General features: G+C 39.8%; 1 protein-coding gene across 4 annotated transcripts in view; it reads left to right on the plus strand.

Annotated features, from left to right (window-relative positions):
• Window positions 1–201: 201 nt before the first annotated feature.
• ABCB7 (ATP binding cassette subfamily B member 7) overlaps window positions 202–23,655 on the plus strand; it is a 139,770-nt gene continuing 116,316 nt past the window's right edge. For all 4 annotated transcript variants that reach the window (XM_068962115.1, XM_068962112.1, XM_068962114.1 and 1 more), the window contains exon 1: window positions 202–369. In XM_068962115.1, the coding sequence (XP_068818216.1) occupies window positions 202–369 (168 nt within the window). The remainder of the gene's footprint in view (window positions 370–23,655) is intronic.

The following is a 23,655-nucleotide window of genomic DNA, read 5'->3' on the forward strand; positions in this document are numbered from 1 at the left end:
GCTGCGTAAGAAAAACACTCGAAAACCAGCTGCGGGGCGCGAGGGGAAGCAGTTACGCTAAAGTAGCTGAATCTTCACAGAGAAGCTATTTCCGGTCTCCGCCTGGGAGGGAGAGGGGGCGGGGGAGAAGGATTAAGGCAGCGAGTTCCGACCGCCAGAGTCCCACAATCCTCTACTTCGGTTCCTCTTTCCTCGCTCAAGATGGCGCTGCTCGCGATACATTCCTGGCGCTGGGCAGCTGCGGCGGTTGCTTTCGAAAAGCGCCGGCACGCAGTGATTCTGATTCGGCCTCTAGTCTCTTTCCGGGGCCCAGGTCCGCAGTGGAGGTCACATCAGCTCCGCGGCTCGGGAACTGCTGGAATCTCTCAGGTGAGATGCCCTTCACTTGGAATGTGTAGGGTGAAGGACAAGGGGACCTATAGGGAAAAGATTGCTCTTGTATTTTTGAGTCAGAGACAGTGCAAAGAAGAAAGGTTGTCAGCATTAGTGAAGGAAATTAGGGTTAGAGATGTGAGGAGAGGGTGAATAAAATCCTTAGGGTACAGTAGTGGGAACGGGATATAAGGTTTCGGGCAGAGGACACCTGGAGCACTAGTGACGCTCATAATTGCCAGCTTTTTCTCTGAATTAAAGAGGCAGCGTAGACACCACCATAGTCTTCCCTAGTGCCTCAGACGGTAAAGAGTCTACCTGCAATGCGGGAGACCAGGGTTTAATTCCTGGGTGGGGAAGATACCCTGGAGAAGCGAAATGGCTACCCACTCCAGTATTCTTGCCTGGACAATCCCACGGACGGAGGAGCCTGGCGGGCCCCAGTCCATGGGGTCGCAAAGAGTCGGACACGACTGAGCGACTAACACACACTCAGACACCATTCCCAGGCAGCTTACTTTTCTAAATGCAAGGAAAACTGGGCTACTTTCCAAAGTTAGTAATAGAGCTTGGGACCAATTTGCCAATGGTTGAGATTTTATTCAGCGGGAAGTAGCAATTTGGAGGGCGCTGGAAGATTACAAGCTACCTATAAACAAGCGGCAAATTGAATTAGCTCCAGTTAGCTCCCTTGCTGACAGGGCTCCTTGATAGGCTCAAACCGTAATTATCTCTGTCTCCAAAACATAGACCGCCCTAAATTTATATGTAAACACCTTTATCCTTTGATTTGAAAATAGTGTTCCTGTATGTACACAGGTCATTTTGGAAGCCATAATCTTATCTTTAATGAATGTAGCTGTGGCTACAGTGCATCTTAATATTTGTATTCATTATTATCTCTCATTTTAGAATAGATTTTTAAATTGTTATTTTTATAATGCTTGTACTTCAGTATATCTTTTTATTGCCTGTAACTGACAAAAAGCTTAATTGGCACCCCTTGTTCATCTGGATCATTAAAATGTTGTTAGCTTTATATGATAAACAACTTCTTAAGTTTTTATTCTTTGTCAATAAATATTTAAAGCAATTATAATACAGTAGTGCAATGATGGAGGAGGTACAAAGTACTGGAAGAATATACACAAGAGGCATCAAAACTAATCTTGAGGTGGAGAAAATTGCCTTGAGTAACTGATATCTAAACCAAGATCTGAAAAATTAGAAGTTAGTTAATGAGGGAATAGCATGTGCAAAGGCCCACAGGTGAGAGAGCAAGAACCAGAGTTCATGATAGGAGATGGCAGACTGGGCTAGAGAAGCAAATCAGATCCTTTTATTAAAGTTTTTTTTAAAGCATTTTGTAGTTGAAATTTGTAACATGTGATCTCTTGGGAACCAGTCTTGTTCTCTAGTCCTCTAATAAGCCAGATGAAGTTAAGATAAAATTTGTAGGACTTTCAGGCTCCAAGAATGAGGTGGAAGGAGAAGTCATTAAGAGTTTCAGAAGAAGTAATGGCAATAAAAAAGTTAGCTTTCTCTTTACATGAACACTATCCCCACAGTTTCCTCCACTCTCTCCTCTATATCCTGCCATTTCCTTTGGTTACCATTTCTGAAGTGTAAAAAGCAAGGAAAAGATGTTACCATTGTTTTCTACCTAAAGGCATGCAACTCTTGCCTCTTTTTTGAAAATGTCAGTTTAACAGATGAATGATTATAAGGCTTTTAAAGTGGACCCTGATAGAACCTGAGGCAAATTTTCAGATTAATTAGTTGCTTGTGGTTAAGATTATAAAATAAACACTGAGTGCAGAATTTTAGAACAAATCATTAGTATGTATAGTATATTTTAGAGCTGAAAGGAACCTTAGTGCTGTGTTATGAAATCATATTAGTGGTTGGATCAGCACTGTTTTTAAATGAAATTTAGTAGAACAGGAAAGAAAATATCAATGCTTTATACATATTTAGGGAAGTATTGTTTTATGAGTGTATGTGTGTCATTCATTCCTGGGGCTTAGTAGGTGGTGCTAGTGGTAAAGAACCCACCTGCCAGTGCAGAAGACTTAAGAGATGTGGGTTTGATCCTTGGGTGGGGAAGATCCCCTGGAGGAGTGCATGGCAACCCACTCCAGTGTTCTTGCCCGGAGAATCCCATGGACAGAGGAACCTGGCAGGCTGCAGTCCATAGGGTCACAAAGCTTCAGACATGACTGAAGTAACTTAGCACACATGCATACATGATCTCATAGCTTTGTCTATTCATCCATCGATGGACACTTAGGTTGTTTCCATGTCTTGGCTATTGTAAGTGATGCTACTGTGAACATGGGGGTGCAGATATTTTTAGAGTTACTGTTTACATTTCCTTTGTATATATTCCCAGAAATGGAATTGCTAGATCATATGGGAGTTCTTTTTTTTTTTTTTTAAGCCGAGCTGTATGTGGTTACAGTGATGTATTGGGAAATGTGTTTTTCACATAGGATTATGCCCTAGAGCTGTGCTGTATAGTGCGGTAGTTGCTAGCTTTAAATTAACTAATTCCTCAGTTGCATTAGTTACATTTTAAAGGCTGAGTAGCCATATAGATATGGAATGTTTCCATTATTGTAGAAATTTCTATTGAATGGTACTACTTTAGAAAAGATCATATCCAGGCCTTCTAATTTTGCAGATGAGGAGACTAAGTTCTAATATGGATAAATGACAGCCATTAAGGCCATTCATTTGTTTATTGCCTTTTGTGTGTTAAATATTTATATAAGGGTAATTAAAACTGTGACAGACACTAATCACATAGTGAATATGTGATAATTGTTTAGTCACTGAGTTGTGTCCAACTCTTTCAGTCCCATGGACTGTAGCCCACGAAGCTCTTCTGTCCATGGAATTCTCCAGGCAAGAATACTGGAGTGGGTTGCCATTTCCTTTACCAGGGTATCTTTCTGAACAAGGGATTGAACCTGCATCTCCTGCTTGGCAGGCAGATTCTTTACCACTGAGCCACCTGGGAAACCCATTATCTAATAATTATACTAGACCACTATTCATAGAAGGAAATGCTTAAAAGTGTTTTCTTAAAATGGGAAGATTTCATATGATAAGACCTAAATTATAATGATTATTATACACTTGCCTCTCTACTATACTAATTAATATTAAAGAACTTAAGAATTTTGAATGATATAATTTTATATTTATTTCATTAATATTGATATGTTAGAAACTGCATCATATACTTAATCCATAGTGCCTTTTTTTCTGTTTAACGAGTCCTTGACTCTCGATCCTGACACTGATACTTTCTTCATTTTTTAAAAATAATTTTTTATTGAAGTATAGTTGATTTTACAATATTGTGTTAGTTTCTGCTGTACAACAAAGTGAATCAGTTATACATATATCTATTATTTTTAGATTCTATTCCCATATAGGTCATTACAATATTGTGTAGAGTTCCCTGTACTATATAATAGGTTATTAGTTGTCTATTTTTTTAAGCTTTTTATTTTATATTGGAGTATAGCTGATTAACAATGTTGTGATAGTTTCAAGTGGACAGCAAAGGGATTCAGCCATCCATATATGTATCCATTCTTCCCCAAATTCCCTTCCTATCTGGGCTGCCATATAACATTGAGCAGAGTTCCCTGTGCTATACAGTAGGTCCTTGTTGGTTATCCATTTTAAATATAGCAGTTTGTACATGTCAGTTCCAATCTCCCAGTTTATGCCTACCTCCTTCTCCCTTAGTAACCATAAATTTGCTTTCTACATCTGTGACTCTATTTCCTTTTCATAAACAGGTTCATTTGTATCATTTTTTTAGATTCCACATATAAGCAGTATCACATGATATTTGTCTTTCTCTGACTTCCTTCACTCAGTATGACAGTGTCTAGGTCTGTCCATGTTGCTGCAGATGGTATTATTTTGTTCTTTTTTATGGATAAGTAATAGTCCCTTGTATATATGTACCACATCTTCCTTATTCATTCCTTTGTTGATGGACCTTTAGGTTGTTTCCATGTCCTGGCTGTTGTAAATAGTGCTGCAATAAATATTGGGGTGCATGTATCTTTTTGAATTATGTTTTTTCCTGAATATTTGCCCAGGAGCAGGATTGAAGGGTCATATAGTAGCTCTGTTTTTAGTTAAGGAACCTCCATACTGTTCTCCACAGCAGCTGCAACAATTTACATTCCCAGTTAATTAAAATTAATTAATTTTTGGTTGAGCTGGGTCTTTGTTGCTGCGTGCAGGCTTTCTCTAGTTGTGGCGAGTGGGGGCTACTGTTTGTTGCAATGGCTTCTCACTGCAGTGGCTTCTCTTGCTGCAGAGCATGGACTCTACATGCAAGGGCTTCAACAGTTGTGGCATGTGGACTCAGTAGTTGTGGCTTGTGGACCCCAGGGCATACAGGCTTCAGTAGTTGTGGTGCTGGCTTGCAGGCTCTAGAGCATGGGCTCAGTAGTTGTGGTGCATGGGCTTGGTTGCTCCACCGCATGTGGAATCTTCCCATACGAGGGATTGAACTCGTGTCTCCTGCATTGGCAGGCAGACTCCCATCCACTGTACCACAAGGGAAGTCCTCTCCAGCATTTATTGTTTGTAGATCTTTTGATGATGGCCATTCTGACTGATGTGAGGTGATACCTCATTGTAGTTTTGATTCTCATTTCTCTAATAATTAGTGATGTTGAATATTTTTTCATGTGCCTCTTGGTCACCTGTATGTCTTCTTGGTCTTCCACCCATATTTTCATTTTTTTTTCTATTGAGCTGCATGAGCGGCTTGTATATTTTGGAGATTAATTCCTTGTCTGTCACATCTCATTCTGTGAGTTGCCCTTTTGTTTTGTTCATGGTTTCTGTTCCTGTGCAAAAAGCTTTTAACTAGGTCCCGTTTGTTAATTTTTATTTTCATTACTCTAGGAAGTGTATCAAAAAAGATCTTGCTGTGATTTATGTCAGAGTGTTCTGGCTATCCTGTCCTCTAAGATAAGAGTTTGAGTGTCTGGCCTTACATTTAGGTATTTAATCTATTTAGAGTTTATTATTATTTATTTGAGTTTATTTATTAAGAAAAAGTTTTTTCTTAAAATGGAAAGATTTCATATGATAAGACCTAAATTATAATGATTATTATACAGTTGCCGGTCTATTGTACTAATTCATATTAAAAAAAACTTACAAGTTTTGAAAGAATTTTGGATTTGTTTCATTAATATTGATATGGTAGAAACTGAGGCATCATATACATAATCCATAGTGCTTTTTAAATCTTTGTTTAATGAGTTCTTAACTCTTGATCCTGACAATGATAATGTACTTTCTTCATTTTTTAAAACATCTTTATTGGGATTAGTTCACATATCTAAAAGTCACCCACTTAAAGTGTACAATTCAATGGATTTATTATATTCAATGGGTTTTAGTATATTCAGCAGTACATACCACCATCACCATAGTCAGTTTTACATTTTCATTACCTCAAAAAGAAACCTTTTGGCCATCACCCTCATTCCCCCTTCCCCACCAGGCCTATACAACCATTAATCTATGTTCAGTCTCTATAGATTTGTCATTCTGGACATTTCACATAAATGGAATCTTTTAATATTTGGTCTTGAGACTGGCTTCTTAGCATTTTGTTTTCAAGGTTCATCCTTGTTATGGCATGCATTAAGTACTTCATTTACTTTTATAGCTGAATAATATTTGATGATACGGATGTAAGATTATTCATTCATCAGTTGATAGTCATTCAGGTTGTTTCCATCTTTTGTCTGTTATGAATAATGGTGCTTAATACTCATGTACAAGTTTTATATGGACATAATATTTTCATTTCTCTTGGGTGTATACATAAGAGTAGAATTGTTGGGTCATATGGTAATTCTATGTTTAATTCTTTATGAAACTGCCAAACTGGTTTTCAGAGTGACTACAGCATTTTACATTATTGTCAGAAGTGTCTGGGGGTACCAATTTTTCTATATCCTAGCTATTAGTTGTTATCTGACTTTTTTAGTCTAGCCATTTTGGTGGGTGTGAAGTCATGTCTCCTTGTGGTTTTGATTTATATTTCTTTGATAACTAAAGATATTGAGCAACTATCCATGTGCTTATTGGCCATTTGTATGTATTCTTTGGAGAAATGTCAATTCAGGTCCTTTACCCAATGTTTAATTGGATTATTGTTCTTTTTATTATTGAGATATGAGAGTCCTTATTCTAGGTTCAAGTCCCTTATCAGATATATGCCTTGCAAATATTTTCTCTCATTGTGTGGATTGTCTTGTTCTTCCTTGATAGTGTCCTTTGAAGCACAGAAGTTTTTCATTTTGTTGAAGTCAAATTTATCTATTTTTTTCTTTTATTGCTCATACTTTTCGTGTTATAGCTAAAAATCCATTGACAAATCTGAGGTAATGAAGATTTACCCTTACGTTTTCTTCTAAGTATTTTATAACTTAATTCTAGTGAGTTACAGAAACATTACTTTTGCATAGCTCTGGTTCCTTCCCCCACTTTGTTGGTTTACTTCTCTATATATTACATCTATAAATGTTACAGTCCTAACAATATATTGTGATAATTATGACTTTATATAATCTTATGACTTTTAAAGAAGTTGAGATAAGAAAGGAGGATAAATAAATATTTATGGCTTTTGTTATTTAAACCTTCATATTTATCATTTCTGGGTCCTTTCATTTGTTCTCTTGTGTTTGAGTTATCATCTGGATTCATTCCTTAGCCCAATACAGCTGTGCTGCCATCCATTTCCATTGTGCTGTTATTGGCAAGTGTATTGTATCTCTCTATGTTATAGGCTCAACCATACATTATGTAAATATTTTTATATGATTGCTTTTTAAATCAGTACAAAGAAGAAAATAGAAAAAAATGTACATTTATATAGTGTAATGATACAATGAGCCATGCCATGTAGGGCCACCCAAGATGGACAGGGCATGGTGGAGAGTTCTGACAAAATGTGGTCCACTGGATAAGGGAATGGCAAACCACTTCAGTATTCTTGCCTTGAGAACCCCATGAACAGTATGAAAAGGCAGAATGACAGGATACTGAAAGAGGAACTCCCCAGGTCAGTAAGTGCCCAGTATGCTACTGGAGATCAGTGGAGAAGTAACTCCAGAAAGAATGAAGAGACAGACCCAAAGCAAAAACAACACCCAGTTGTGGATGTGACTGGTGATGGAAGCAAGGTCCGATGCTGCAAAGAGCAGTATTGCGTAGGAACCTGGAATGTTAGGTCCGTGAATCAAGGCAAATTGGAAGTGGTCAAACAGGAGATGGCAAGAGTGAACATCCACATTCTAGGACTCAGCAAACTAAGATGGACTGGAATGGGTGAATTTAACTCAGATGACCATTATATCTACTACAGTGGGCAATAATCCCTTAGAAGAAATGGAGAAGCCATCATAGTCAACGAAGAGTCCAAAATGTAGTACTTGGATGCAATCTCAAAAACGACAGAATGATCTCTGTTTGTTTCCAAGGTAAACCATTCAATATCATGGTTATCCAGATCTGTCCCCTGACCAGTAATGCTGAAGAAGCTGGAGTTGAATGGTTCTATGAAGACCTACAAGATCTTCTAGAACTAACACCCAAAAAAGATGTCCTTTTCATTATAAGGGACTGGAATGCAAAAGTAGGAATTCAAGAAACACCTGGAGTAACATGCAAATTTGGCCTTGGAAAACAGAATGAAGCAGGGCAAAGGCTAATAGAGTTTTGCCAAGACAATGCACTGATCATAGAAAACACCCTCTTCCAACAACACAAGAGAAGACTCTACGCACGGACATCACCAGATGTTCAACACCAAAATCAGACTGATTATATTCTTTGCAGCCAAAGAGGGAGAAGCTATATACAGTCAGCAAAAACAAGACCGGGAGCTGACTGTGGCTCAGATCATGAACTGCTTATTGCCAAATTCAGACTTAAATTGAAGAAAGTAGGGAAAACCACTAGACCATTCAGGTATGACCTAAATCAAATCGCTTATGATTATACAGTGGAAGTGAGAAATAGATCTAAGGGACTATATCTGATAGACAGAGTGCCTGATGAACTATGAACGGAGGTTCGTGACATTGTACAGGAGACAGGATCAAGACCATCCCCAAGAAAAAGAAATGCATAAAAGCAAAATGGCTGTCTGAGGAAGCCTTACAAATAGCTGTGTAAAGAAGAGGAGAAAAAAGCAAAGGAGAAAAGAAAAGATATACCCATTTGAATGCAGAGTTCCAAAGAATAGCAAGGAAAGACAAAAAAGCCTTCCTCAGTGATCAATGCAAAGAAATAGAGGAAAACAACAGAATAGGAAAGACTAGAGATCTCTTCAAGAAAATTAGAGATACCAAGGGAACATTTCATGCAAAGATGGGCACAATAAAGGACAGAAATGGTATGGACCTAACAGAAGCAGAAGATATTAAGAGGTGGCAAGAATACACAGAAGAACTGTACAAAAAAGATCTTCACGACCAAGATAATCATGATGGTGTGATCACTCACCTAGAGCCAGACATCCTGGAATGTGAAGTCAAGTGGGCCTTAGGAAGCATCACTGCAAACAAAGCTAGTGGAGGTGATGGAATTCCAGTTGAGCTATTTCAAATCCTGGAAGATGATGCTGTGGAAGTACTGCACTCAATATGCCAGCAAATTTGGAAAACTCAGCAGTGGCCACAGGACTGGAAAAGGTTAGTTTTTATTCCAATTCCAAAGAAAGGCAATGCCAAAGAATGCTCAAACTACCGCACAATTGCACTCATCTCACACACTAGTAAAGTAACGCTCAAAATTCTCCAAGCCAGGCTTCAACAATACATGAACTGTGAACTTGCAGATGTTTAAGCTGGATTTAGAAAAGGCAGAGGAACCAGAGATCAAATTGCCAACATCCAATGGATCATTGAGAAAGCAAGAGAGTTCCAGAAAAACATCTATTTCTGCTTTATTGACTATGCCAAAGCCTTTGACTGTGTGGATCACAAGAAACTGTGGAAAATTCTGAGAGAGATGGGAATACCAGACCACCTGACCTGCCTCTTTAGAAAACTATATGCAGGTCAGGGAGCAACAGTTAGAATTGGACATGGAACAACAGACTGGTTCCAAATAGGAAAAGGAGTACGTCAAGGCTGTATGTTGTCACACCCTGTTTATTTAACTTCTATGCAGAGTACATCATGAGAAACGCTGGGCTGGAGGAAGCACAAGCTGGAATCAAGATTGCTGGGAGAAATATCAATAACTTCAGATATGCAGATGATACCACCGTTATGGCAGAAAGTGAAGAGGAACTAAAGAGCCTCTTAATGAAAGTGAAAGAGGAGAGTGAAAAAGTTGGCTTAAAGCTCAACATTCAGAAAACGAAGATCATGGCATCCGGTCCCATCACTTCATGGGAAATAGGTGGGGAAACAGTGGTGACTTTATTTTGGGGGGCTCCAAAATCACTGCAAATGGTGACTGCAGCCATGAAATTAAAAGGCACTCCTTGGAAGAAAAATTATGACCAACCTATACAGCATATTCAAAAGCAGAGACATTACTTTGCCAACTAAGGTCCATCTAGTCAAGGCTATGGTTTTTCCAGTGGTCATGTATGGATGTGAGAGTCGGACTATAAAGAAGGTTGAGTGCCGAAGAATTGATGCTTTTGAAGTGTAGTGTTGGAGAAGACTCTTGAGAGTCCCTTGGACTGCAAGGAGATCCAACCAGTCCATCCTAAAGGAGATCAGTCCTGGGTATTCATTGGAAGGACTGATATTGAGGCTGAAACTCCAATACTTTGGCCACCTGATGAAAAGAACTGGCTCATTTGAAAAGACCCTGATGCTGCGAAAGATTGAGGACAGGAGGAGAAGGGGACAACAGAAGATAAGATAGTTTCATGGCATCACTGACTCAATGGACATGAGTTTGAGTAAACTCTGGGAATTGCTGATGGACAGGGACTCCTGGTATGCTGCAGTTCATTGGGTCCCAAAGAGTCAGACTCAACTGAGTGACTGTACTGAACTGAACTTTCAAGATTTTCCCCCTTTTTTTGACTTTCATTGTTTTTACTGTAATATGTTTATGGATCTCTTTGCAGGTTTCTGTTGACTAAAAAAGATACAGTCGTGAGAATTGCCAGTTAAGTTTTATTTGGGGCAAAATGAGGACTGCAGACGGGGAGTCAGCACCTCAGATAGCTCTGAGAGACTTCTCCAGTGAGGCAGAGAGGGAAGGTAAATATATAAGATTTTGCTGAAGGGGGGAGTTCTGTGCAATCAAGCACTCATTTTGCAAAAGGTTTTCTGCTAGTCACAAGGAGCTGATGTCATCCTGAAGGGATTTAGTGCTTTTCTAGATATGAGGAGATGCAAAGATTGGGGTCTTGAAACCAGTTCCTGAAAATATCTGTCTATAGAGACTTGTTCCATCAGTTTTCCTGGAGGACAGAGTGCCTCACTCTCCACCCTGAATTCCCTTCAGGGAGTGTCAATGGTCAGCAGCTGCAGCAGCACAGGCGGATGGCAAATGTCCTTCTTGTTGTTCAGTTGATGGTGAATGCAATTGGCAAGTGCCAATTTGTAGTTGACAGGCAAATGCTAATTTGTAGTTGACAAGGCCTCCTGATGGTAATAAATTCTACCATACTTAGGGAGGCATTTCATGACCATTTTGTCCCACATTGCTAGAAGGCTCATTCCTAGTTCTCGAGAAGATTTTGCTGATAGGTCACTCAATGTGCTATTACTGGACCAAGTTTTAATAGTCAAAGATCTCTGGACACCTGTCTTCTAGTTATGGTTCAGGAAAATATTCCCTCTCATTACATCCTCCCATATCTAAAGCTACACTGTTACAGTCATTGATCACATATTGGGCTAAACATTTGATAGACTGCTTCAAGTCTAGTCATCATCATTTTTGTTGGAGGCTCAATCATACACTTGGTAATACAAGAATCAGTGTATGTATTATCTTGTAAAACAGTCAAGATACAAATAATATAATGAATAACATTAATGGAATTATAAGTAAATGTTTCAGTCATGAGCCTCCCACACCAAACCAGTTTTTTTTAAAAGATGATCAAGACTAGGGAATGGGTCACTCAAGGCAGAAATCTGATTTTTCATGCAGTTCATCAAATGTGTTACATTAGAGGATTCATCAGGTATGAAAACACAGCATTCAGTTTGAATTATGGCACAGGTGCCTCCCTAAGATGCTGTAAGGATGTCAAGGGCCATGCAGTTTTGTAGCATTGCTTTCCTTATCATAGAGAGCTCAGGGTTCAGTAGGCTAATAGCCTGGTTACTATTGTTTAAAGCTTGTTGAGTGAAAGTTGTTAAGGCTTCAGTGTGGTCAATTACATTTCCCAGTCCCATTGAAGGCACAAAAAATAGCTGCTAAATGGTCATACTGGTAGAATACAGACCTCTTGACTCATCAGACTCGTATCAATGGTAGATTATCTGGGGTTACCTCTGATTTGTTTTGTATATAACCTTGAGTTCAGGGGAATCCCAGACTACACCTTCCTATCCATCCCAGTAGAAGCCAAGGCCATAAATTAGTACCATAATCTGTCAAGTTCCATTAGATGCAATCCAGTGAATCCCTGATTGCCTGACCTTATCAGTTCTGTACCAATCACTGTCTCTAAGGTAATAAGGCACCAGCCTAGTTTCATAATGTTACTAACTTGATCATTCTTAGTATGATTTCATTGTTTCCAACATAGAAGAACTTTTAAACTTAAATGACCATAGCCTTGTGTTAACTATATAGATTCATCCCATAATTGTGAGTGTTTTCCTTTTAGTAGATGAGAGGTTACAGTTTTTGATTGAAACTTAGCTTGTTGCTCTGATTGAGACTCTTGGGAGTCCTTGGACTGCAAGGAGATCCAACCAGTCCATTCTGAAGGAGATCAACCCTGGGATTTCTTCAGAAGGAATAATGCTAAAGCTGAAACTCCAGTACTTTGGCCACCTCATGCGAAGAGTTGACTCATTGGAAAATACTTTGATGCTGGGAGGGATTGGGGGCAGGAGGAGAAGGGGACGACAGAGGATGAGATGGCTGGATGGCATCACTGACTCGATGGACGCGAGTTTGAGTGAACTCCAGGAGTTGGTGATGGACAGGGAGGCCTGTCGTTCTGCGATTCATGGGGTCGCAAAGAGTCGGACATGACTGAGCGACTGAACTGAAGAGAAAACTTACATCTATGGCCAGGGTCAGAACAGATATTATTAATTGGCCAGGTGACAGGATGCCATCTAGTAATATCATGAGTAGACAGAACAGGACTGAACTGTCTTCTAAAATAAATTTCCTAGGGGCAGTCCAGTCAGAGCTTTGGAGGGGGAAATCCACCAAGGTAACCCAGAAGTACTAGACATACATAATTGGCCATAAACCCAGTGATTGGATTGAGTTTTAAAACTAGCATAGTCTCACGTCCAGGAGAAGGTAATGGCACCCCACGCCAATACTCTTGCCTGGAAAATCCCATGAACGGAGGAGCCTGGTAGGCTGCAGTCCATGGGGTCGCTAAGAGTTGGACACGAGTGAGCGACTTCACTTTCACTTTTCACTTTCATGCATTGGAGAAGGAAATGGCAACCCACTCCAGGGTTCTTGCCTGGAGAATCCCAGGGACAGGGGAGCCTGGTGGGCTGTCGTCTATGGGGTCACACAGAGTCGGACACGACTGAAGCAACTTAGCAGCAGCAGCAGTCTCATGTCCATGATAGAAAAGATTTGATTTATAAGGTCCAAGAAGTCAAGAAAACATTATAAATGATCATATGAATCAGGGCGAACATTTTGGGCAAGCTCTCTACCTCTGATGTCGTTGTTTTCTCGTCCTGGTGTGAGTGTAGCTCTTCCTCTATTCAAGTGTGATTTTAAAGTGAGTTTGAGATCAGCAGTCCTCTCTACAGTTCAGTTTTGTGTCTGGGCCCTTTTTAAGTGTGAAATACGAACCCAAGAATCAGTTTTCCTTCAGTTTCACTGTGCATGAGATAGTTAAGAGTACTTGATAAAAAGTCTTTCCATCCGGGTTGGAGACAGTCCCTTAAATTATGTCATTTTCTAGTCCTAGTTGCAGGTTGTGAGGCATTTGATCTTCATCCAAAGATAGATTGCTGAGATGAGCTTCAAAAACAAACTTAGGATGTCCTTTAATAAGTCAAATAAGTTTTATGTTAATATACCATAACAGCAAAGAACTATCCAGGAAATGAGTTTTAGCAGACACAGACCTCCATTAACTGGAATTTAATGTTAATTGAAACAGCTTTTTCTCCCTAAAATTATCATTGTTTTTACCAGATATAACCAAATTAAAACTAGTTTGTTTGTGAAATAAATCTGGATTCAGTAAACTTTGCCTAATGATTTTATAACCATAATTGATCACAGACTTCCTTTTTTGCCTTGCTAAAACTTTTATAAAGTCTGTGGATACCTTATCTTTGACAAAGGAGGCAAAAATATACAATGGAGATGCTAGGAAAACTGGTCAACCATGTGTAAAAGAGTGAAACTAGAACACTTTCTAATGCCATACACAAAAACAAACTCAAAATGGTTTAAAGATCTAAATGTAGGACCAGAAACTATAAAACTCTTAGGGGAAAACATAGACAGAACACTCTCTGACATAAATCACAGCAAGATCCTCTATGACTCTCCTCCCAGAGTAGTGAAAATAAAAACAAAAATGAACAAATTAAACTTAAAAGCTTTTACACAACAAAGGAAACTATAAGCAAGGTGAAAAGGTAGCCTTACAGGATGGGACAAGATAATAGCAAACGAAGCAACTGACAAAGACTTAGTATCCAAAATATTCAGGCACCTCATGCAGCTCAATACCAGAAAAATGAACAGTCCAATCAAAAATTGTGCCAAAGAAGGAAACAAACGTTTCTCCAAAAAAGACATACAGATGGCTAATAAACACATGAGAAGATGCTCAAAAACACTCATTATTAGAGAAACGCAAATCAAACCACAATGAAGTATCATCTCATGCTGATCAGAATGGCTGCCATTGAAAAGTCTACAAACAATAAATGCTGGAGAGGGTGTGGAGAAAAGGGAACCCTCTACACTGCTGGTGGGAATGCAAACTGGTACTGCCATAAGGGAGTACAGTGTGGAGATTCTTTTAAAAACTGGAAATAGAACTGCCATACAACTCAGCAATCCCACTGCTGAGCATACATACCAAGAAAACCAGAATTGAAAAAGACACATGTACCCCAATGTTCATTGCAACACCATTTACAATAGCTAGGAGATGGAAGCAACCTAGATGTCCACTGGCCAATGAATAGATAAGGAAGTTGTGGTATATATACACAATGGAATATTACTCAGCTATAAAAATAAATGCATTTGAATGTGTTCTAATGAGGTGGATGAAACGAGCCTATTATACAGCCAGAGAAACACCAATACAGTATATTAACACATATATATGGAATTAGAAAAATGGTAATGATGATCCTATATGCAAGGCAGCAAAAGAGACAGATGTAAAGAACAGACTTTTGGACTCTGTGGGAGAAGGCGAGGGTGGGATGATTCGAGAGAGTAGCATTGAAACGTGTATTACCATATGTAAAATAGATGACCAGTGCAAGCATGAAGCAGGGTACTCAAAGCTGGTGTTCTGGGACAGCCCAGAGGGATGGGGTGGGGAGGGAGATGGGAGGAGCGTTCAGGATTGGGGAGGGGGGACACATATGCATCCATGGTTGATTCATGTTGGTCATGTATGGTAAAAACCATCACAATATTGTAAAGTAATTATCCTCCAATTAAAATAATTAAGAAAAAGAATCTCAGACTGAACTTGTTTTTTTCTTTTTTTTAAATCCTCTCAGGGCTAGGAAAGTCACACCAAAGGCTTATCACAGATTTTGCTTGACAGATCTAGGTGAATTCCTCCCTTCTCAAGGTCTCCAAAGTTTCTTGAGCTTTCTGTACCTGTTAGTGAGATAGCCTTCCTAAGTTATCTGATAAAGGTACTGGAAACCTAAGAGTTTCCAATCTCTGGAGGGATCAGATAGAAAAGATAATGTTTCAATTTTGCTTACAAAAATATTTTACCAAATTGCTGTAAGTTATAATCAGTTTGAGGGGAAGGTTTCCTTATAGCTGGAAAACACAGATTCAAACCAGTAATTTTTCAGGTAGAAGCCATAAAAGTTATAAGCATATTCACCAGTTCATTCAGTCCTTTTGTTAATCTTTGTGAAGCCAGCAGGTTTCCCTTGAGAATCCTTTAATGTCTTACCCAGTTCAGAAACTTGAATTTATCCAAAAGTCCTTTCTGTAAATCTTCTTGAAAAGGAAGCAATATGTTGAAAGCTGTGACAAAAATTTAAGATATAACTAGAATTATGACTGATAATATTTTACCAGGACATATCAGAATTTTAGGAACTCCATATAATTTCTAGGATATCAGTAACATATACCATCTAATATAACCTGAGATTTATTACTCATTTGACAATCAGTTCAGTTCAGTCACTCAGTCATGTCTGACTCTTTGCGACCCCATGAATCACAGCACACCAGGCCTCCCTGTCCATCACAATCTCCCAGAGTTCACTCAGACTCACGTCCATCGAGTCCATGATGCCATCCAGCCATCTCATCCTCTGTCGTCCCCTTCTCCTCCTGCCCCTAATCCCTCCCAGCATCAGAGTCTTTTCCAATGAGTCAACTCTTCGTATGAGGTGGCCAAAGTACTGGAGCTTCAGCTTCAGCATCATTCCTTCCAAAGAAATCCCAGGGCTGATCTCCTTCAGAATGGACTGGTTGGATCTCCTTGCAGTCCAAGGGACTCTCAAGAGTCTTCTCCAACACCACAGTTCAAAAACATCAATTCTTCAGTGCTCAGCCTTCTACACAGTCCAACCCTCACATCCATACATGACCACAGGAAAAACCATAGCCTTGACTAGACGGACCTTAGTTGGCAAAGTAATGTCTCTGCTTTGGAATATGCTATCTAGGTTGGTCATAACTTTTCTTCCAAGGAGTAAGCATCTTTTAATTTCATGGCTGCAGTCACCATCTGCAGTGATTTTGGAGCCCCAAAATAAAGTCTGACACTGTTTCCACTGTTTCCCCATCTATTTCCCATGAAGTGATGGGACCGGATGCCATGATCTTCGATTTCTGAATGTTGAGCTTTAAGCCAACTTTTTCACTCTCCTCTTTCACTTTTATCAAGAGGCTTTTTAGCTCCTCTTCACTTTCTGCCATAAGGGTGGTGTCATCTGCATATCTGAGGTTATTGATATTTCTCCCAGCAATCTTGATTCCAGCTTGTGTTTCTTCCAGCCCAGCGTTTCTCATGATGTACCCTGCATAGAAGTTAAATAAGCAGGGTGACAATATACAGCCTTGACGTACTCCTTTTCCTATTTGGAACCAGTGTGTTGTTCCATGTCCAGTTCTAACTGTTGCTTCCTGACCTGCATATAGGTTTCTCAAGAGGCAGGTCAGGTGGTCTGGTATTCCCATCTCTCTCAGAATTTTCCACAGTTTCTTGTGATCCACACAGTCAAAGGCTTTGGCATAGTCAATAAAGCAGAAATAGATGTTTTTCTGGGACTCTCTTGCTTTTTCCATGATCCAGCGGATGTTGACGATTTGATCTCTGGTTCCTCTGCCTTTTCTAAAACTAGCTTGAACATCAAGGAGTTCATGGTTCATGTCTTGGTGAAGCCTGGCTAGGAGAATTCTGAGCATTACTTTACTAACGTGTGAGATGAATGCCATTGTGCGGTAGTTTGAGCATTCTTTGGCATTGCCTTTCTTTGGAATTGGAATGAAAACTGACATTTTCCAGTCCTGTGACCACTGCTGAGTTTTCCAAATTTGCTGGCATATTGACAATACTTCCCATGTAGTTCAACATACCAAATGAACCTAATTGGTTTAATCTCTCTGGGATGTTTCAGGAGCCCTCTGAAACATCCCAAAGTTAGCGAGAATTCAAATGTGCTTCATTAGAATTTGATTTAGGAAGTTTTGTCAATAAATATTCAAAGCGTTTAGAACACTCAGTCAGATAGGACCATAGGTCATTCTGAAACAATAGCTATTCACTTAGCCAAAGTAACAATAAAGAATTGCAAAAGTAAATACAGAACAGATCATTTAAGAGGAAAAGAAACGTAAATCTATTATCAAAGGCAGTTAACCATCTGAAGAAAGCGTGTACTCTTAACAGGTAGAAAAGCCAAATTCAAGTTTTTACACCAGTTTACTTTTAAATTCATTTAAAAGTAGACTTAAATACATTTATTTTTTCAGAGTTTTAAATTTTCATTCATTTTTTTAGAACAACAGAGGTCAACCACAGATGGGGACCTCCAGCAATAAAAACAGGATTTCAAGTGCCAGATACTCAGCATATTAGGTTTCCTACATAAGTCACAGGATCATAGTTCTAAATATCTATAATGTGATCCAAGACCCAAAAAACAGCTGGCACAAAACCATCATGAATAACCTCCTCTCTGTATATAAATTTTAAAAAATATTATTACAGTATCATAGCCCCAACTAACAATAACTGGGGTATGTATTACCATGTATTGTGAAATTAAGTGTATTTATTCTCTTGACCAGTAGCAAATGCTATTAAACTTAGTACTGAAAAAATAAATAAATAAATAAATAAATAAAATAAACTTAGTACTGACCATGCACGGAACTCTTTTTTTCAGGGCCCACTTTCCGCAAAAATTATTACTTTCTATACCCATTACTCCATTGCTTTGTTTTCCCATCCTGAAACAGCCAAGTGTAAGTCATACCTCCTTCCTTTTCCCTTCATAAAATGCAATTCCATTCCTCATGCCATACTGAAAAGACACATCCTACTTTCCTTAAGCAACCATGAATTGTCATTCATATTAGCATTCTGTAGATTGGTGAACATAAATACCAGTGATAATTTCTTTTTAGAAAAAATTATTTAATTGGAGGATAATTGCTTTACAATATTGTAAAGCATAGGTTTTTGTTGTTCATCAATATGGTTGATGTTGGTGCCAACTTTCTAGATTCTGTATATATGCATTAATATATGGTATTTGTCTTTCTCTTACTTCACTCTGTATAATAGGCTCTAGGTTCATCCACCTCATTAGAGCTGACTCAAATGCATCCCCTTTTATAGCTGAGTAATATTGCATTGTGTATAGGTATAAAAACTTCCTTATCCATTCATTGGCCGATGGACATCTAGGTTGCTTCCATGTCCTAGCTATTGATAGAGCTGCAATAAACTTTGGGGTGCATGTGTCTTTTTCAGTTCTGGTTTCCTCAGGTTATATGCCCAGTAGTGAGATTGCTGGGTCATAAGATTTTTTTTATTCCTAGTGTTTTAAGGAATCTCCATACTGTTCTCCATAGTGGCTGTATCAATTTGCATTCTCACCAGCAATGCTAAAGTGTTCCCTTTTCTCCACACCCTCTCCAGAATTTATTGTTTGTAGACTTTTTGATGATGACCGTTCTTACCAGTGTGAGATGATACCTCATTGTGGTTTTGATTTCCATTTCTCTAATAATAAGTGGTTTTGAGCATCTTTTCATGTGATTATTAGCCATCTGTATGTCATCTTTAGTGAAATGTCTGTTTAGGTCTTCTGGCCCCTTTTTGATTGGGTTCTTTATTTTACTGGTATTGAGCTGCGTGAGCTGCATGAATATTTTGGAGATAATTCTCAGTTGTGCTCTGGAGACGGAGGGACACTGCAAACACCACTGGCGTATGTGTTGAGCACCTGCAGTGGCTGAAGCACATGGGCGTTGCCACAGCCCAAGGTGAGCATGCGTCTCCCAGTTAAAAGCCACTTGGGCTCCCGGGTGAGCTACAAGGGCATAGTCCCAGGTGAACCATGTGTCTCCTCAGAGGAGCTGGTCTTAGGTTGTGACACTCCTGACTTCTGGTAGATCTGAGCTGTCCAAGATACCGGGAAGACATGGGTAGCAACTAGCGATCTGCTTACAGCTTGGTGGCAGATGCCATCTCTGGGGCTGAGATTGCAGCCACCCCTTGCCTTCTGCCTCTGGCTGTTGCACGCCTGCCTCTTTGCCTCTGAGGCCATAAATGGCAGCCAGCTTTCTCCCCTTCAGTATTCACTAGGGTGCGATCCTTTGTTCTGTGAGCGTGCCAGGAGTCAGAGTGTGGTGTTAGAGCCTTCCTTTGGTAATGGTCCTTTGTTTTTCTGGTGATCCCACAGTTTTCCCCTTTCTCTCTGTGGTATGTCACATTAGCCCCGTCTGAGTGTTCTCATGGCATTGAACCCTGGTCCTTTCCCTGAGGACTGACGATGCAGCCCACGCCTCCACACGCAGCCCCCACTTGATATGGGTGGACATGAGTGTGTGAGCCACTTCTCAACTGTTAATTGCCATTTGGCACAATTTCTGTGGTGAAGTTTCTCAGTTATGCTTCCCTCTGTGGTTCCTAAGCTCCCCACTGACCCTGCCTGTGAAAGGGTTTCCTATTGTTTGGAAACTTCTCCTTCATGACTCCCTCCCCAGGATGGACCTGCGCCCTGAAATCCTTTGTCTCCCTTTTTGTCTTTATCCTTTGCCCTACCTCATTCTGAGGAGATTGGTTTGCCTTTCTGGGATCCTCTGCCAGCATTTAGAAGTTGTCCTGTGGGAGTTGCTGCACATGCAATGATCTTTTTGATGTATTTGTGGGGTAAAAAGTGGTCTCCTTGTCCTATTCCTCTGCCATCTTGGGACTGCCCTGCCAGTGATAATTTCTTAAAAAAAATTCATTTGCTTTCTTATAGGAAACATCTCAGGATGGTACCAAACATTATTCATTAATAGTCCAAAATCTCTGTAGTTTCTCTGTAAGAGGAAATTAGTTTTCAGTAGTCACTGTTTCAGAATCTTATTTTGTTTGGAATAACCTATCTATTCAATAAACTTTCATCACTTAGTTTAGCACACCACTAGAAATTCAGGCCACCAAAATCTGGACAGAGTATTTTAGACAAACATTCCTAAAGTGTAATTATTCTTAATAGAGTTTATCTCAAAGCTCCCATATCATTTACATTTTCTTTCCTTAAAAGTTTCTTCACTTGAGTTACTTTCCTTGCTGACATATTTTTATTTGTATATTAAACCTGCTGCTGCTAAGTCGCTTTAGTCGTGTCCGACTCTGTGTGACCCCATAGATGACAGCCCACCAGGCTCCCCCATACCTGGGATTCTCCAGGCAAGAATACTGAAGTGGGTTGCCATTTCCTTCTCCAAGGCATGAAAGTGAAAAGTCAAAGTGAAGTCACTCAGTCGTGTCAGACTCTTAGCGACCCCATGGACTGCATCCCACCAGGCTCCTGCGTCCATGGATTTTCCAGGCAAGAGTACTGGAGTGGGCTGCCATTGCCTTCTCCAATATTAAACCTAGGCACAATGAAAATATTGTGCTTAATGTTAATAATTCCTAGACCTGTCTATATTAGTTAGATCAACAAACAAACATTAATAACAGTTATTCATTTAATACTGAATATTTCCCAGTTCATGTGAACCTAAAACTCATTTAGGTTAGTTTCTCTTGTATTTAGAGTTGTTTGGTTTGTAACTGCTTACTTTTCTTTAGGCCAATAAGATTATTAGAACTCATTTACAAATTAACCTCAGCAATATTATCCAAAGACCAAAACACATGCTGAGACATACACATATCCTTTAGACAAACATTCCTCGCAGGCACAATGCGAGATCGAGCTTCATCTTCTAAACTTAGTCATAAATCAGGTATCACAATATAAAACCCACTAATTGTAAATAATGAGATGGTTGGATGGCATCATTGACTCGATGGACTTGAGTTTGAGCAAGCTCTGGGAGTTGGTGATGGACAGGGAAGCCTGGCATGCTGTAGTCCATGGGGTCGCAAAGAGTTGGCCATGACTGACCAACTGAACTGAATTGTAAATAAGAGCTGGAATAGGAAAATTTTAAAAAGGCTTTGTTCCCTTTTTTTTCTTCAGTTTAAGAAATTCAGAGATGGTCTAAATAAGATAAGTGATTCAGAGAGCTCTGGTCCTCAAGGTATAGTAGGAGTGACGGTAAAGCATCTGCCTACAATGCGGGAGACCCAGGTTTGATCCCTGGGTTGGGAAGATCCTCTGGAGAAGGAAATGGGAACCAACTCCAGTACTCTTGCCTGGAAAATCCCGTGGATGGAGGAGCATGGTAGGCTACAGTCCATGGGGTTGCAAAGAGTCAGACATGACTGAGCGACTTTACTTACTTACTTACTTATTCTCTTAGCGTAGGAGTTTTAAAGAGATAGTTTCTCCTTCAAGCTTTCTCTGGAGTCTAAAGGATACTGTGACCACACTGTCAAAAATCATCTTTATTGTTCTGTGGTCATAGTTTCATAACCAAAATTTAGGCCAGATAGTGCTCAAATTGTCCTTGAGAGTAAAGGTGAACTGGTCCCAACAGGGATTGCCCCTATGGGCAAGTGGAAGTCTTAGTTTGAGCAGCCCTAGACTGTTGATTACAGGAGAAGAGTCCTGGACATAAGGGAACTTTAGTCCATTTTCCCATCCTGTGGCAATAAAGATCTAATAATTTTAGGCGATTTTTCTTTGTCATGGGGTCACAGCTATAGGTTGACCAGTCATTTAAAATTTTTCCCAAAGAGGTCCCGGGTGTGGTGTGGAACCCTACAGGAAGTGCTTCCCATTTTATCTCAAGCAATTTGTACCTGATATCTGTACACTCAAACGAAAGTAACCAAACCAAACCAGAACCTTACCACCGGAAGTCACAATCTGTCGAGACCAGCTCGACAAGCAGGATTTCCAAAAGCAGGATACTGCGAGAGAATGAGAAACGAGACACAAGAATTCAGAGAAAAGCGAGGATCAGGGGACCAACACTGCTCCAAGGTGAAGGTGCTGAAACTGAATCCAAGCCAGCTTTATTATACGTTCAGCCGTGAATGAAAGAATATGTGGGGAGTTAAATTATAACTCATGTGGCCTTCAGGGCCAAAGAACAAAATGATCATTAACCATTGAGTAATTAGGAAACAGGAACAAATCAGTAACTAAGATTAATATTCTTATCTATAGAATTTCTACCAGATACGTAAAACATGTGACTCTGAGACCCCAGTTGAGAAACAGTCTGGGGTCGGTTTTCCGACTCCAGGATCTTTTCCAGCTCCAGAATCTTTTCCGACTCCAGAATCATCTTTTTTCAAGATTATGAACTGTTTCCTCTGGACTTGTTCCAAGAGTCTCATGCCGTATAACATCCAGTTTATCAATAATTATAATTTCTTTTGCGGCCCTTGCTGTGGCCTGCTTTTCTTTTATTCTTCCTGTCTCCTACATCACTCCAAATAAAACAAAAGGCAAAGAGATGCCCCAAAGTCAAAAGCCTAATAGAACAAACAGCAAAGTGATGCCCAGAAACCAAAAGCCAAATGACAACAATTCCTCAAGAGGATGGCAAAGAGATGCCCAGAAGTCAAAAACCAAATGGCATAAATTCCCCAAATGTGAGTTCCCAGTCCCACTACACCTGTGACCTGGCAGAGTTAGTGATAGCGGCCTTTTTTAGCTCCAGTGTAGTTTCAAGCAATTTCTTGGTTTCCTGAAAAGAAGTTACTCTGTTGTTTCCTCTTTTAGAGCCTTCTAGATAGCAAAGTAAGCAATCCATTCAGTCTGTTTGATCTTACACCTGGCTTTTTCTAATGGTGCCTGTAAAAATAGCAATTTTGGAATATCATGCTGCTGCTGCTAAGTCGCTTCAGTTGTGTCCGACTCCGTGTGACCCCATAGATGGCAGCCCATCAGGCTCCTCTGTCCCTGGGATTCTCCAGGCAAGAACACTGGAGTGGGTTGCCGTTTTCTTCTCCTTGGAATATCATAAGAATAACAATTTGGACATTTTAGGTTGAGATTTCCTTTAGTATAATTTCCCCAATTAACTAGGTACTAGCAAGTATAAGTTTTGTATGTACATAATGCTGGGATTCCCTGATAGCTCAGTTGGTAAAGAATCTGCCTTCAATGCAGGAGACCCCGGTTTGATTCCTGGGTCAGGAAGATCCCCTGGAGAAGGGAAAGGCTACCCACTCCAGTATTCTGGCCTGGAGAACTCCATGGACTTAGAACCAAGTTCTAAGTC

The sequence above is a fragment of the Capricornis sumatraensis genome, chromosome X (assembly GCF_032405125.1).
Source record: "Capricornis sumatraensis isolate serow.1 chromosome X, serow.2, whole genome shotgun sequence".
Lineage (NCBI taxonomy): Eukaryota > Metazoa > Chordata > Mammalia > Artiodactyla > Bovidae > Capricornis > Capricornis sumatraensis.